Genomic DNA, 14663 nt, shown 5'->3' on the forward strand with positions numbered 1-14663 from the left:
AAATTATTGAGGAGAATTTCATACATAGAGCTTAATAGTATAGATGTGCTAATAGGATGCAGAAGAGAGAAAAAGTCAACCATGACTTCCCAATTTTTATCTGAGGCAAATGTATTTTTTATGATGCTATTTTATAACATCAGGAATGTAGAAGTGTCCTAAAGTAGTGTTTAACTGTCTCTAGAGCATTCTGGTAGCTACTGCCAAAGTACCTAATTCTTAGCACAAAGCTTTCAGAACAGGAAAATGACCTATCAGTCTTATGAAATAAAGCATAGAATTTTTCACGTATAAGGCACTATCCATTAAAAGCTATTATTTTTATCAATAAGTACTATGTTATTTCTTTGAGTCATTTACCAGTTGTCTGTTTCTCGATAAAAGAGTATTATTGAAGATTCTCAACAAGATGAGGGAAAGCCATCTGTCATCTCCTCTTGGTTGAGAATCACCAAGTTCCCTGTTACTTATGGGAGTTTCCATAGCTCTGAGGAGTGCTGGGACAGGTGAAGACACCAAACAGGCTGAGAACAACTACTGTAGTGGAGGCCAGAGAGATCTTTTACAAAGTGCTACCCATCTTGGCTCCATCCACAGTCTTTGAAGTGTATAGAGGCACAGCTTTAATTGCTGTCATCCTAATAAGGTCAAGGAAGACTGAAAGTAGGAAACAGGAGAAGGAAGAAATCACTTGTGTCGAGGGAGGTTTTGTTGGTAATAGAAATTAATCAGAAGCCAATCTTTTCTACCAAAAAATGAGAATCAAGATAAACTGACAACCAGTGATTTGTGGGAGTACACTTGACAACCAACAGGAAACTGCTGACAGGTAGACAAGAAAGATGATGGATACAAAATAATAGTTTGAGGCAGACCAGGTATGAGGTAGACCAGAAAGACATGAAGGATGAGGCTATTCTAAGGGAGGCTAGAGAAATTCAAGGGGCAATGGTTCAGTTCTTTTGGCAGAGCCAAAGATCAGCAAGACCAGGAGCGAACTGACCATGACTTCGTGTTCTCATTGCCCTTGTGGCTGCACGGTGCACACGGTGGCCTGAGACCTGTATTTGGATGAAGGACAATAAAAAGAGGTGATACTTCTTTGAGAGAAGGCCCCCCAAAATAAATGTGAAGACAGTACAGAACGCTCTGAAGGTATCTGATATACAAATACTCAAATTCACAAGTCAAGAGAAGATTGTGCGTGAAAACCATGAGGGCAAAGTTAATGGCAACAGTTGTGCCCATTAGGACGACGAGATGCTGTAAAATTACAAAGAATCATCACCTATTAGCGAAGTCCAACTTGATAACTAAGCTGCAGATGGTGAAGACCGGTTATAAAAAGATAGAATATTCAGAACTAACATGTTTCTTTAACAAGAGTGTTAAGGCCCTACTGTTACTCAGTGTGCGGTACACCAACCAGGTGCCTGGGCAACATCTCAGATTTTGTTAGAAATAGAGAATCATCCACCTTAAAAAAATAAAAGTCTACTCAAGCAGAATCTGCGTTTTTAACAAGATTCCCAGGGGACCTGTGTGTACACTCAAGTTAGAGGAGCACTGAGCTGGGAGACTTCATTAAGCCCAGGTGAAAGATGATTGTATTTTGTATCTTAGAATTACTTTCATCTCTGCCTAAGTTAATGAAGTAAATTAATCTTTTTGACTAATTTCTTTTCAGTGACTTTTAATTATTTTTCTATTCAAAGATTCATCTGAGAATTTGGCAGATGCCTTAGACACCCCTGTCCCAACCCCCTCAAACTTAAATGTGGATGCAATTTCAGGATACGACCTAAAGCTCAGCCACAAACCCCAATTTAAGAACCAGTGTTTTAAAGAATTCCATGCACTTGTCTCCAGAATTATTAATCAGAAACCACCTGAATGCTTGTGGACCCAATCCACCATCTGGTTGCTATCTTGGGGCCTAGCGTGGTTTGCTTTTAATAAAGACTTTGAAGGCACCGACATATGTTGCACAACTGGTACCCTGAACAGGACTGACCTGATTTAAGAACTGCCAGGCAACCAAGTTCTGTAGATAACAAGATGACAAACACAACATCTGCAGTCAACTGTAATTACCAATTAAGCATTCCAGTCACTTAGAGGCATCTAGACATTCTGGTGGTTATTATAAATTGTCTCCAAGCTCTTGTTTACTAAATTATAATCCTCAAGATTGTGATAATGGCTAATATTTGAGTATTACATACTAGGAAACTATCCCCCATCTTGCCCTCATATCTATATATCTCTTTCTTTCTCCTTAAAACAACCTTATAAAGGTAGGTATTTTTGTCCCTAGTTTGAAAATAGGGAAACTGGGGCTAAGTTTAATAAATTGTCCAAAGCCATAGCTAGTAAGTAAATGGAAAGTAGCAGAGCCTGAATTCACAGACAGATCTGTATTGGTGCCAGCCAGGGTAGACTATAAACGTCTTTGGAACGACTTTAGAAAAAATTCTGCAAAATCACCTCTATTTCACCAAAAAATAAAGCATTTCATCAGAGACTTTTCTTCCTACACTACCTTTTTCACAGAAAATACTTTTTTTTTTTCATCTGTAAAACAATTCATTCTGGTTCATTCAGTAAGTCATCACCATAGTGACTGAATCAATTACTGTTTATCAAACTTATAGGGTGATTAATGTCAAATATGAAAACAAAATAAGATGGCTCATGGAGACTGAGTGAAGTGTAGGGAAAAGTTATTTTGCTTTTAAATTAGATTATTCTTTTTGTAGCAGATGATGAGTTCATGGAGAAAAGCAAAAAGCTCCATCAAAAAGCCTTAAGTCCATAAATTCTAACCAGCTCATCTCTGTTGACCTGACTTCATCAGAGGTTGCTTACAACTTGGGCTCAGATGCTTTAATCAGCAGATGAACTACGTAACCCAAATTATATAACAACACAGAGTCTTTCTAGGTCAACAGCCCGAGGCACTACTCCACAGTCAATTAATTTTAACAACATTCTATGAAGCAAATAGGGAGAGTAAGAACATTGCTACCATGTGCACAAGAGCCTGCCAGAGGAACGTTTTTAAATGCATGCCCTCTACTCTGTGAGGTATTCCTAGTCCTCATTTTCTCTAAGAATTATTATTCATGCTACATTTTTAAAAAAGGGTATGGGACAAAGCCACTGATTAGACTCAAGCGGTGGGAGGCAAGGAGGAGAGGCAGTGAACAGATGAATGTGCATTTGTAAACAATCTCCTAGGAGTTTGAAACCTTAAATGACCCCTCAAGGAGACTGTTTTGAGACTTGGACAGATCTCTCCCTTTATATAGTAACAGTCTCCTCCCATTAGCACAGCATGTGAGAGTTTGCAAAGTATGTTTAAGGTACCGAGTAACCGTCACACCAACCTGGGAACTCCTACCAGATTTTTTTTTTTGAAGGACAACTAAAGTTTAGAGTCATTATACATTACTTGTACAAGCCAATGCAGCTCCTAAGTGATAAAGCTTCCAGAATTTGGGTTTCCCAGACTCAGATCTCTTGCTGTCCCCCAACTCGCAACATTACCACTGCTTAGTTTCAACATAGTAAGCTTCTGACCTTGTCTCCAAGATTCTTTGTAGAGGGCTGTCCCATTTGCAATTCGATTCAAATGAACTAATACATACTGAGTGTCTATTAAGATTCAGTGAATACAAAGATGATAGAGACTATCTTTGCACTCAAAAGCCTTCTCATCTGGTGTAGAGGAAGATACCTAAGCCACGGACTGCAATCCAAGTTACTCCCGTACTCCATCACGCCTTCCTGGGAACGTGTGAGTGTGCCAACTAGTGAACGGTACACTTTAAGGAGGTGTGCTGAATAATCTGTGAATAATATCTCAATTAGGCTGCTATTTAAAAAGTAAAACAAATAAAAACACTGTGTTAAGGAAAAGATTCTTGTCTCCAAAAAAAACCCTAAGATAATCACAAAATTATTAATTACCCTTGATCTTGGACCTGATATTTGATAACGCAATCCCAGTGTTTTGGGATATTATTTTTGTATAGTTATTAACCTTTAATCAATAAACCTCCAAGCAAAGTTATAGTGCTTTATGTGTAGCATTCATTGTTGTTTCAAACAAACATTACGTTTCCAGATTTACATTTAACATAAATATTATACTTAGTTGTTTAAAATTACTACTAATTTTTTAAACCAAAGGTAGCATAAAAATAAAATAGCCAATGGTTGCATAAATGTTGTCATGAACATAAAGATAGAGGCCCTGCCCACACAAAATGTATGGATGGGTCCTGAACAGTCAAGGTCCTCTGAAATGTGAGCAGGAGTCCCTCTGCCCACTGCCCAGGCCTCGGATCCAGTGTGAACTTTTTATTTTTCAGGTGATGACAATGAAACACAAAGCTGCTGACCTCTTAGAATGCTCTCAAGATCACGTAGAAAAAAGATCACAAATGGAAATCTCCCCTGCCCTTCCTAACGCTCCACTGAGTGGGGGTTTACCCGGTAAAGTGTTCGCTGATTCTGCACATAGCTATTAGGTAGTCCCTATTTTCTAGGCGTCATTCTAGGCAATACAGACACGTTGATAAATATCACAGCCAAGAAATATACATTGTAGTAAGGAAGGCAGGTAAGAAGTAAGCCTCAGTAAGCAAAGAACTAAAAGCTGGTAACAAGTTGCTATGCAGAGGATTAAAATAAGGTTATTCATGCAGGTGACTTTAGATCCTGAGGAGGTGTCTGTCGTTAAGGGAGCCCTACAGGGCTGCTTGGGAAGACTGGTGGGAAAGAAATCCAGGAGACCTGCTGGCAGAAAAAGCCCGAAGGCAGGAACGAACTTTCAGTGTGCTGAGGAAAATAAAGGAATCCACAGGAATCTTCTATGTTTGATTTTAGTAACTGGATGAATGCAGGGCCAGTAATTGCAACAGGGAGGCGGGAGGCAAGAAGCGGGTTTTGACAGGGAAGATTAAAAATTCTATATTCCAAAAAGTTCGAGATGATTGATAGTCTAGGAGAGGGAGGAAGGGGCAGAAGACTAGGGGAGTAAACGCTATTTGAAGGCACTTACTGGCCTATTGGACTGGTGGTTCCTGTCTGACTTAAGAGACATTTTGGGTCCCAAAGAGACAGCTGAAGCGGGGTGGGATAAAAGGATGTGCCTAGTAGGAAGCAGAGGTACAGAAAGCAGGACTGATTAACATAAGGGAGAAGGAACACTTTATTGCAGAATAAGGAGTTTGCATCTCCGAGCACGTTCTAGAGTAATCTCAGGGATAAAGTGAATTTAGCTAATTAGGTAGGAGACCTAGACTTTACCAGAAAACCAGGTATTAAAATCGAATGCCTGCCTTCTTTTTCAAATAAGGACAAGCACTGTAGGTTCCCTCTATGTGCCCCAGCAGTGAGCTCACATTTAAGTGATGCTAAAAAAAAAAAAATCAGTGGCAAAAAGAGCACGAACTCTGAACCAGTCATATTCTGCCAATCGACCTTCCACACTGCAGTCACAATGCTTTTCCAAGTTGCAAATCTGAGCAGGAAATGTCCCTGCTGAAATCCCTTTATCACCTCTCGTTTCTCTTAGCAGAGAGTCAAACTCCTCACCACGGCCCTGAGGCACTGCCAGCTGGTCCCTGCCAGTTTGCCAGCCTCATTTCCTGCTAGCACTTGCTCACAGGGCCTGCTGAGTTCTCTGTTCTCGAATGCACCCTGTGCGCACTCTACCTGCCAATGCTCTGTCCTTGACTACAACAAGACGGAGATACTTCTTGCTCATCTCTTTCCAAAGCCAACTTCAACTTACACGTCTGGTCTTTGTCAAGATCATACTTCCTCAGAGGAAGTTCCCCCAGAAGGCCCACCTGCCCTTTTGTCCCAGGGCTGACTTACGTGCTTCACCTCTAGACACACCGTCATCGTCAGCCCTGACCACCCCACACTGCCATCGTCTGCAGCCTTGCAGCTACCCCCCAGAATCTTGTTGAGGGCTATCTTGTTCACTGTTGTGTCCTCCACACTGAGTGCAGTCAAGGGCAGTTAAGCAGAGGCTCGATATATATTTGTTGAATAACTGCAGAGAAAACTTTCTACCAGATTGTTAAGTTCCTGGAGAAGGAACCCTAGGCTAGTTAATGATTCTACCACTAACTCTAAACACCAAGTGAGTGATCAAAGAAATTCATAGTTTTTCAGCTGAAAGCTGTATTTCCCTTGCTTTACATTCTATGATTTAGGTTTATTGAAAGTGGAGTTTCTGGTGAAGAGCCTTGCCACTGTCCTTGCACACGCTTTGGCCAGATTTTAACTAGGCATTGAATACCAGGTCAAAGTTTATGCAGACAAACATCTGAACTAGTATCACCCATCTGTCCTCTCAAAATGGTCTGATTTATGCCATAAAGTATTCCTGTTTCCAAGCCTTATCCTACAAATGAAATACGCACCATTATCACGCAATTTAAACCGTCTGATTAAAAATGTATTTCTTTAGGGCTCTTAAATACTTTGAGATCTTTATCTTTCTACAATGTGGAAATAAGTTTTAGAACTCAACTGATCACAACAATCTATGTTTTGATGCATCAATTCCTTACACTTAAAACTAAAAACACAAAATCAGGATTTAACTAAGAAGCGCATTGTAGTAAGTAAGATATCTGTAATTACCTTCAAGTGCGTATTTCATATCCTGAGCAAAAAGGGTCCACATAATTTCAGCACTAATTTTTCCCATGTTCAGTTCTTGAGGAAACCTAAAACCAAACACAGATGTTAGTGCATCAAAGAGAAGAATGTGCCTAAAAAACCAAAACACTTCACATTCTGCGTATACCACAGTAGTGATCATATAGTTCATAAGTACTTTTATTTATGAGATTTTGCTGTATAAAATGTCATAGATAGAGAAAAAGCTACACAGCAGAATGCAGTGATAAAAACAATGACTGGGTGGAAGGAAAACAGACTTCATCACATTGGTATCAACATAATGGTGCTGAGGACTCCAGATGGGTGTCATATGCTGTGTGTTTGTGTGTGTCTAAAAAGCCCCTTGAGTTTTATCAAACACTTGTTCTTCCTATGTCTCAATCTGAGGACAGGCCAGATGAATATGAGGAGAAGGTACCATATAATAACAGGAAACCAACCTCACACTCACCTGGGAGCCATTTTTCTTGGAACAAGCCTGAGTGCTTCCATTCTCTGTTTGCTTAGAGTGAGTTATTTCAAGAAAGATTCCTCACTCCTCCTGTAAAATGGCCTAGGGTGGACCCATTAAACTCTAGAACAGGCAGGCTGGGGTTTTTATATCAAACACGCTAAAGCTAAAGACAGGATTCCTACTGCTGCTGAATATGTATCCTGTTTGTGTGTGTTTTGAATCTCATGATAAGGCTTATAGTAACATAGGCCCAGTGAAAACAATTTCATTCAGTGTTTTTCACTGTAAACACTCACTTCATGCCAGTATGTAAGACAGAGTATTTTCTGTTCTTACGAGTGTATATTATTTATAAAATGCATGCAGATATATGTTTATAGACATACATGCAAAAATAATAACTATTGAGGAAACATATACATGTATAAAGTAACAAAAATAGCTCTCACATTCATTTATATCTTTGAAACTAAATTAAAAAAGTAATATAATCCTGAATTGAAAGAAAGGGTAACTTAAGTAAATATGACCTCACTATAACCTCAAAGAAAAGACCACGGATAATATGTAAAACTATTCCAGCCCAACTTTTCACCAAAGCAAGATGTTTCATCAAATATCCCTTACTGACTTCAATCAATTTATCTAATAAAGTCGACTGATATTTTCAAACTTAAATACTGATGTACATTTATTAAGTGTTTAAACTCAGAACACTATGATCAAGAAATTAATACAACCTGGATAGATACAAAATCACTTTTCAACAATAAATTCTACTCTATTGATATAAAAGTTAGGCAAGTAATTTATTCCAAAAGGTTTCATTCGTTGATAGTGACAAATATCCCACAGTTTGTAGTATACTGATTTTTATGTAACAGATACACAACAACAAAATTGTAAGAAATATAATTAGAGTGTTTAAGCTCATACAGTGAGGAAATTGTTTATTTTAATTTTTTGGAATCAAGAATAAAGAATGTATTAATCAGTTCTCGGTGCCCTGATACTAAAAACAAAGACAGTATATAAAAAAGTAAACTAAAAATCATTATCTCTCATAAAAATAGACATAAAAATTTTCAACAAAGAGTGACAAATTCCATTCTGCAATGCATACAAAGGATAATACATTGTGATCAAGAGGCTTTTCCCAGAAATACAACGTGGGTTCAAAATCTCAAAATAAATCAATGTAATTTACCATATCAACAGACTAAAGAGAAAAACTTTATCATCTCAAAAGATGCAGAAAAGGTATTTGCAAACCTCAACATTTGTTAACGATTAAAAAACATGAAAACTAGGAATTAAAGGGAACTTTCTTAACCTTATAAACAGAATCTCCAAAAACCTACAGCTAACAACATACTAAGATAATGATTAAGGCGATGATATTTACTCTCACTACTCCCATTAAAACACTGTACTGGAGTTCTGAAAAACTGCAAACGGGCAAGAAAAGGAAGAGGCACATAGATAGCAAAAGAAGAAACAAAACTCTCCATTTGCAGACAACATGATCAGCCATATAGGAAATCTCCAAAAAACTACAAAAAAGCTACCAAAAAAGTCAAGCAAGGTCACAGAATGCAAAGTCAAGATACAAAATCATTGTATTTCTGTATTTTAGCAATGAACTATTGGAAACTGAAATTAAAATAATAGTAGCATTTACAATAGCACCAAAGTTATAAAATACTTATGTATAGATCTAAGAAAATATGTACAAGATTTATATGAAGAAAACTGCAAAGTACTGAGGAGAAACATCAAATAAAACCTAAATCAGTGGAGAAATATACTGTATTCATGAACTGGTACACTTAATGTCATTAGAATGTTAATTTTTTCCAAATTGATTTTTAGATTCAATGCAATCTCACCCAGAATTCCTGCAGATTTTTTTTTTTTGGTAGAAATTGCCAATTCATTCTAAAATTTACATGGTTAAGCAGAAGAACTTGAAGAGTAAAAATTATGTTTCTTAAAATAGCTGAAGGATTTACATCACCTATCTTCATAGCTTACTATGAAATTATAGTAAATAAGTGTATCTTGAAATACAAAATTAATTTTCAATAAGATGTTATATTAATTCAGCAGAGAAACAAGTCTTCAATACATTCTGCTAGAGTAGTTGGGGGATATCCATATGCAAAAAAATTAAGTAAGTAAACTTCAACCTACACTTCACAACATGTAAAAAAAAAAATCAATGATTTCATCATTTTGAAATTTGTTGAGACTTACTTTACACCCCAGTGTATAGTTAATTTTGGTTAATAATCTTAATTTTCTATCTCTTGTCTCCTTGAACTTTCTTCTGGATATTTTTTTCTGGACTAGCTTCATATTTACTAATTCTCCAGTTTTATCTGACAAACTATTAAATCCATATACTGAGTTATTAATTACATTTGTTGTAATTTTTATTTCTAGAATTTCCATTTGATCCTTTTGCCAGTTTTGAATTCACTATTGTTTTTCCATTTTTTAATTTAATTTCTTAAATATATGAATCACAGTTATTATAATACCTGTATTTCTAGATTCTATTATATTAAACTCTTATTATGTGTACTTATTTTTGATTGAAAGAATTTGGTGTATAAAAGGAATATATACAATTTGAGTCTCTGGGTGATATTAGTATTCTTTCAGAAAGGAGTTATTTTTCTCCTGGAAATAGTGTTTTAGAGTTATGAGAAATGACTTCAATCTGATTAAAGACTGAACTTACTCAAAGCAGGTCAATATTTTAGTCACACGGACTCCTAGGACATTCCTTCACGCCCCAGCTGTATGCTTGGGGTGCTCACCAGGACCCACTACTTTGTACAGCCTTATTTCCAATTATTCTCCTGTTCCCATGTTCAGCTTTCTCAGTTTTCAACTGCTACTTTCTTAGGCTCTCTGCCTCTGTCTCCAGGCAAATCAGTTGATGCTTCTAGGGGAGATGGTCAGAACAGATCTGACACACTTGTCTAGTAAATACATTCATCTATCATAAAAAATATAAAGAAATGCATGGGAATAAGAAAGGGGTGTGTGTGTGTGTGTGTGTGTGTGTGTGTGTGTGTGTGTGTGTGTGTGTGTGTGTGTGTGTGTGACTGGAAAACAGTGGATGTGGTTTATAAAGGGTTTGGAAAAGCAACAACTCCTCCTCTCCGGTTCTCAGGGGCTGTGACAGCAGCTGCTTCTCAGTGGAGGCTGACTCCTGCAGCCTGTACAGAAATGCGAAGCAGTGGCATGACCAAGTGTGGCAAACGAGGTATCAGAACTTTTGGTATCGAGCGCTGTCAGTGACAGGAAACTTGGTGTGCGCTGTCAGGGACGGTGACTGCCGTGATATCAAAGAGGGGCAGAAAAAGAGCAACATGGGGCACAGAAACATGGATAATAAAGAGAAAAGGAAGATGAAGAACATCATCTGTGGCTGGGAGGATACAGAGGGGCTGGACCAAAGGGCAAGAACAAAGAGTCAGTGATACCCTAGTGGCTGCTGCTCTTGGTTCTACTGTTGACACTTGGGTTGATGTGACTTTAAGAAACATGGGTCACTACTATATAAAATAGCTAAGCAACAAGGAGTCATTGAACAGCCCATGGAACTATATTCAATATCTTGTAATAACCTATACTGGAAAAGAATCTAAAAAAGAAGATATATAACAGAATCACTTTGCTGTACACCTGAAACAATACTGTAAATCAACTATACCTCAATTAAAAAAAAAGAAACACGGGTTGCAGTGGAGAGGGGCATATTATACCACTAAGTCAAATTACTAAACACAGCAGCTAAGAGTGTATGATGCAGAAGAATATACTGGCACAGTCATTCACAGAAGTTATTTGAAGAAAGTAAGATTTGTATGAACTTTTCAAGGAGAATAAAGAATAACTGGTGAAAGAGATAAGCTATGCACCCCTGTAAATGGTTGTAATTACCATAAGAAAAGACTCTCAAAGTGACTTTTAAAACATTTTTTCTTTAATCTAGACTCTACAATCAGATAACTTCAGAACACAGAATCTAAAACTAAGGTATCAGCGTCAGGATTTTCTCAGTTGCATAAGCAATGTCAATGTGGTTTTCATTCCTGAAAAACTCAGGTTTAAGGGTTTTCATCACTACTGTTGATGATTTAACCAAAACCTAAGCCAAAACCAAACAACCATTTAAAATAGAAATAACACACCAGAAAATATACACCAGATATATAAAAGGCAAAGGGATACTATTATAAATATGAAAAGAATTGTTACAAATGTATAGGAAAAAGAGAAATACTAGGGAAAAAATGGCTAAGATGAACAATCTAAAAAACCACAAAAGCCTAGTAAACATAGACAAGAGATGCTCACCTCTTTAATAATCAAGGGCATTTCAATTAAAATAATAGAAAAAATTTTTTACTAAAAACACTCCAGGCTAGAAAACAACAATAACAAATTGATCAAAATTCAGGACCTGTATGAAGCTGATTTCCAAGTAATCTGATGACCCTCTACAGGCTTCTGGTTCTTATTCTTCCAATAACTATGTTATTTCCATTCCCTCTCCTGTGCCTCAGGAGTCCCCTCCACGGACTGCAGCATCATGACGTTACACCAAACTACAGAATAATAAGCAACTACTAAAAAGGACAAGGTAGATCTGCTGAATTGACATGAAAAGATGCCTATCAGGCAGTTTTATGTAAACAAATTACAGATTATTGTACATATCATGATCTTATATTTTGTAAAAAAAATTATTAAATGAATTTCTAAACTTACATGTGCAGAAAACAAGAGCTGGAAAAAAGTAACACCCAACTACTGAAAATTTGTAAGGCTCAGGGGAGGGAGTTTTATTTTTGGTTTTTATTTATTTTCTTCACAAAAATGATGCATAAACATTAGAACTGTCATCTTCTACTTTAAATAGTCCTGTGAGGTTGAATATGATTATTTTAAGAAAGATAAAAATTTAAATAAATTTTTGAAATAAAATCAATGGGAACTGTTCTGTATACTATGCATTTTTTTTTAAAAACATGTATAACATTAGTTTCTCACAAAATTCCTATTTGGTTGTTACTGTTCTCATTTTATAAATGAGGACTTGGTGGTCAGAATTAGAGCCCTGAGCTGTTTTTCCAAAACTCATGATCTCTGCAATAAAGAAGCAACAAATATTCAGCTTTTTGGATACTTAGAATAGACATAAAGATGACTTTGATTACTCTCCTTTTAGACTTAGGAAAGTTAGAGATTAGGAAATATGTCCTAAAACATGAAATAAATCAAAGATAGAATCACAAATAGATCTTATGCTTCTTGACCATATATATTTCTTTTTCATTCTTTTTCTTATGACAATAAGAGACATTCCCAAGCATTGAAAATGTCTTCACAACTGATTCTTTTGTTGTTCTTTAAGCTGATTGATTTTGCCTTAAAATATTTACAGTTAAAATCATTAGCTTCATATTTCATGCAATGGTCTATCTTTAAATTTAAATCCCAAGATTTACTTCTTTCCAAGCTCTACTTCTACACCGAAGATGATTATCTTTTTTTTTTAGATTTTTAAAGATAGATTGTCTTCTATCTATTATTGGGGTCTGAGATATTATTCTGATATCTGTTTTAGATGTTTTGCTTATTTTGTATATGATAAGCTAGTTCCAAATGTTTTTTTTTTTTTACTATTACCTATGGAAATAATAGATACGTTCATGCTAGAAAAAATAACTCAAAGCCTCTATTTACTTAGTAGTTAAACACATTCTTCTACAGTCTGTGTTTTTATTTTACTTTGCTACCTTTCTATGGTATTTTTGGTGCATTTGGAAATACTTCTCTGGCTCTTTCCTACATAAATCCTGGGTGAATAAAAAACCTCACCAGTTGGCCCTGAATCCAGACAGCAGACTTGGTCACCGACCTCTACAACCCACAGCAGCTTCTCCTTTCTTCTCTCCTGTGCATTCTTCCTTTGACAGACCTGTGGCATTTGCCTGTCCCTGCCCTGCTCCTGCGGTCACATCCCCAGTTCAGGTCTTTACCCTCACTTGCCTCAAGAGCTGAACTAAGTCATCCGTTTATCTGTTTGCCTCCATTTCTCCCTCTTTCAATTCATCGTCTATATTACCACCTAATTTATCTTTTAAGAACCGAGACTGTAATATTTCAAACCACTGCTTTAAAACTATCAATGGCTTGTCACACATTTATTAGCATAGAGAAGTTTCAACTTATTAACATGACTTGCCCAACCAATGGCAATCTGACTGCAACTTTAACTTCTATCTCTACTCTCCAACACTTTTCATGCTTTAGCCACCAAGACTACTTAGCATTTCTTAACATATAGGATGTCCCATGTCTCCTGATCATTTTCCCCTACGTGTTCTCTCTCTTCCTCAATTTCCATTTGAACATAACTACTCTCTCTCCTTCTTTAAGCACAGCTCAGGATCTCCTCCCTCTAAAGCCCTCTGCTGTACTCGAGGCAGAATTAGCAGTGATTAATTAGCTGGGAAGGATAAGGCTAAAGAAAAATATACATTGACTATAAACTGAACCATAGCTCACTTAATAGTGAGTGATGGCACTGATGCTTTTGTACTGAGTAAGTTCCATAATTTTACTGTTGCCGCAAAATTTAGTCTAATTTCACTGACATTTGCTTTACAGTTCAAAACTGATGAAAAAATATGAATTTTTTCTATTTAACCAGTTTTGCCTAGCATTAGAAAACAATTCTCCATCTAGCCTCTCTTCGCTAACAAATAATATTGTGCTTACACAGTCCTGTTAATATGTATGTGTATGTATATATGTATGTATATCCATGTATGTTTGTGTGTGTGTGATATATATGTATGTATGTATGTGTATAGTTCCTCTCCATGTGATTTAAACAATTCCAGAAACCAAGATATAATCTGGTCACTCCATCTGCAAAGCTAACAGTTTCTGAAGCAACTTCTTTACTCCTACCTAGTGAAAATGGGGAGAAAAATTCATGACTATGAGCAAAATACAACCAATAAAAGAAGCAAATCAGAATTTGTGGGAGTGGGAGGAGAAACACCCAGTATTTCTCATAACAGATTTTATCAAGTTCTGAGTAACTACTAGCTAGATTTTAAATTTCCAGTTTTCAAGGGGCCACAAGATAGTAATATTCCCAGAAGAGTGCTTTTCACCCTGTGTTCATACTTCCTTTACAGATAAGACAAATATGTAGTCTCACTCTGGCACCAAATTTTATGTGCTATATCCATGCCGCATCCTCAGTCTCAAACCATGATTCAAGAGGGAGAGTGTTTTCTTCCAACACAGTCCACAGGTGAATCTCTCTTCCTGTTCTTTGGGTTGGCTAAGAAGTCTGCACCATCTGCATATTTGCTAGAGGCTTATATTCTGAAATTTAACACAGTTCTGGCCATTTCCTGTGCACAATCTACAGAAGTTTAATGTAGTGGTTAAACATCAACGT

The 14663-nt window shown here is 36.7% G+C and overlaps 1 protein-coding gene across 5 annotated transcripts in view; it reads right to left on the bottom strand.

Moving 5' to 3' along the window:
* Positions 1-14663, bottom strand: part of UNC13C (unc-13 homolog C) — a 599855-nt gene that overhangs the window by 147972 nt on the left and 437220 nt on the right. For all 5 annotated transcript variants that reach the window (XM_064485583.1, XM_064485584.1, XM_064485586.1 and 2 more), the window contains one exon: positions 6667-6752. In XM_064485583.1, the coding sequence (XP_064341653.1) occupies positions 6667-6752 (86 nt within the window). The remainder of the gene's footprint in view (positions 1-6666; positions 6753-14663) is intronic.

This window comes from Camelus dromedarius, chromosome 5 (assembly GCF_036321535.1).
Source record: "Camelus dromedarius isolate mCamDro1 chromosome 5, mCamDro1.pat, whole genome shotgun sequence".
Classification (NCBI taxonomy): Eukaryota; Metazoa; Chordata; class Mammalia; order Artiodactyla; family Camelidae; genus Camelus; species Camelus dromedarius.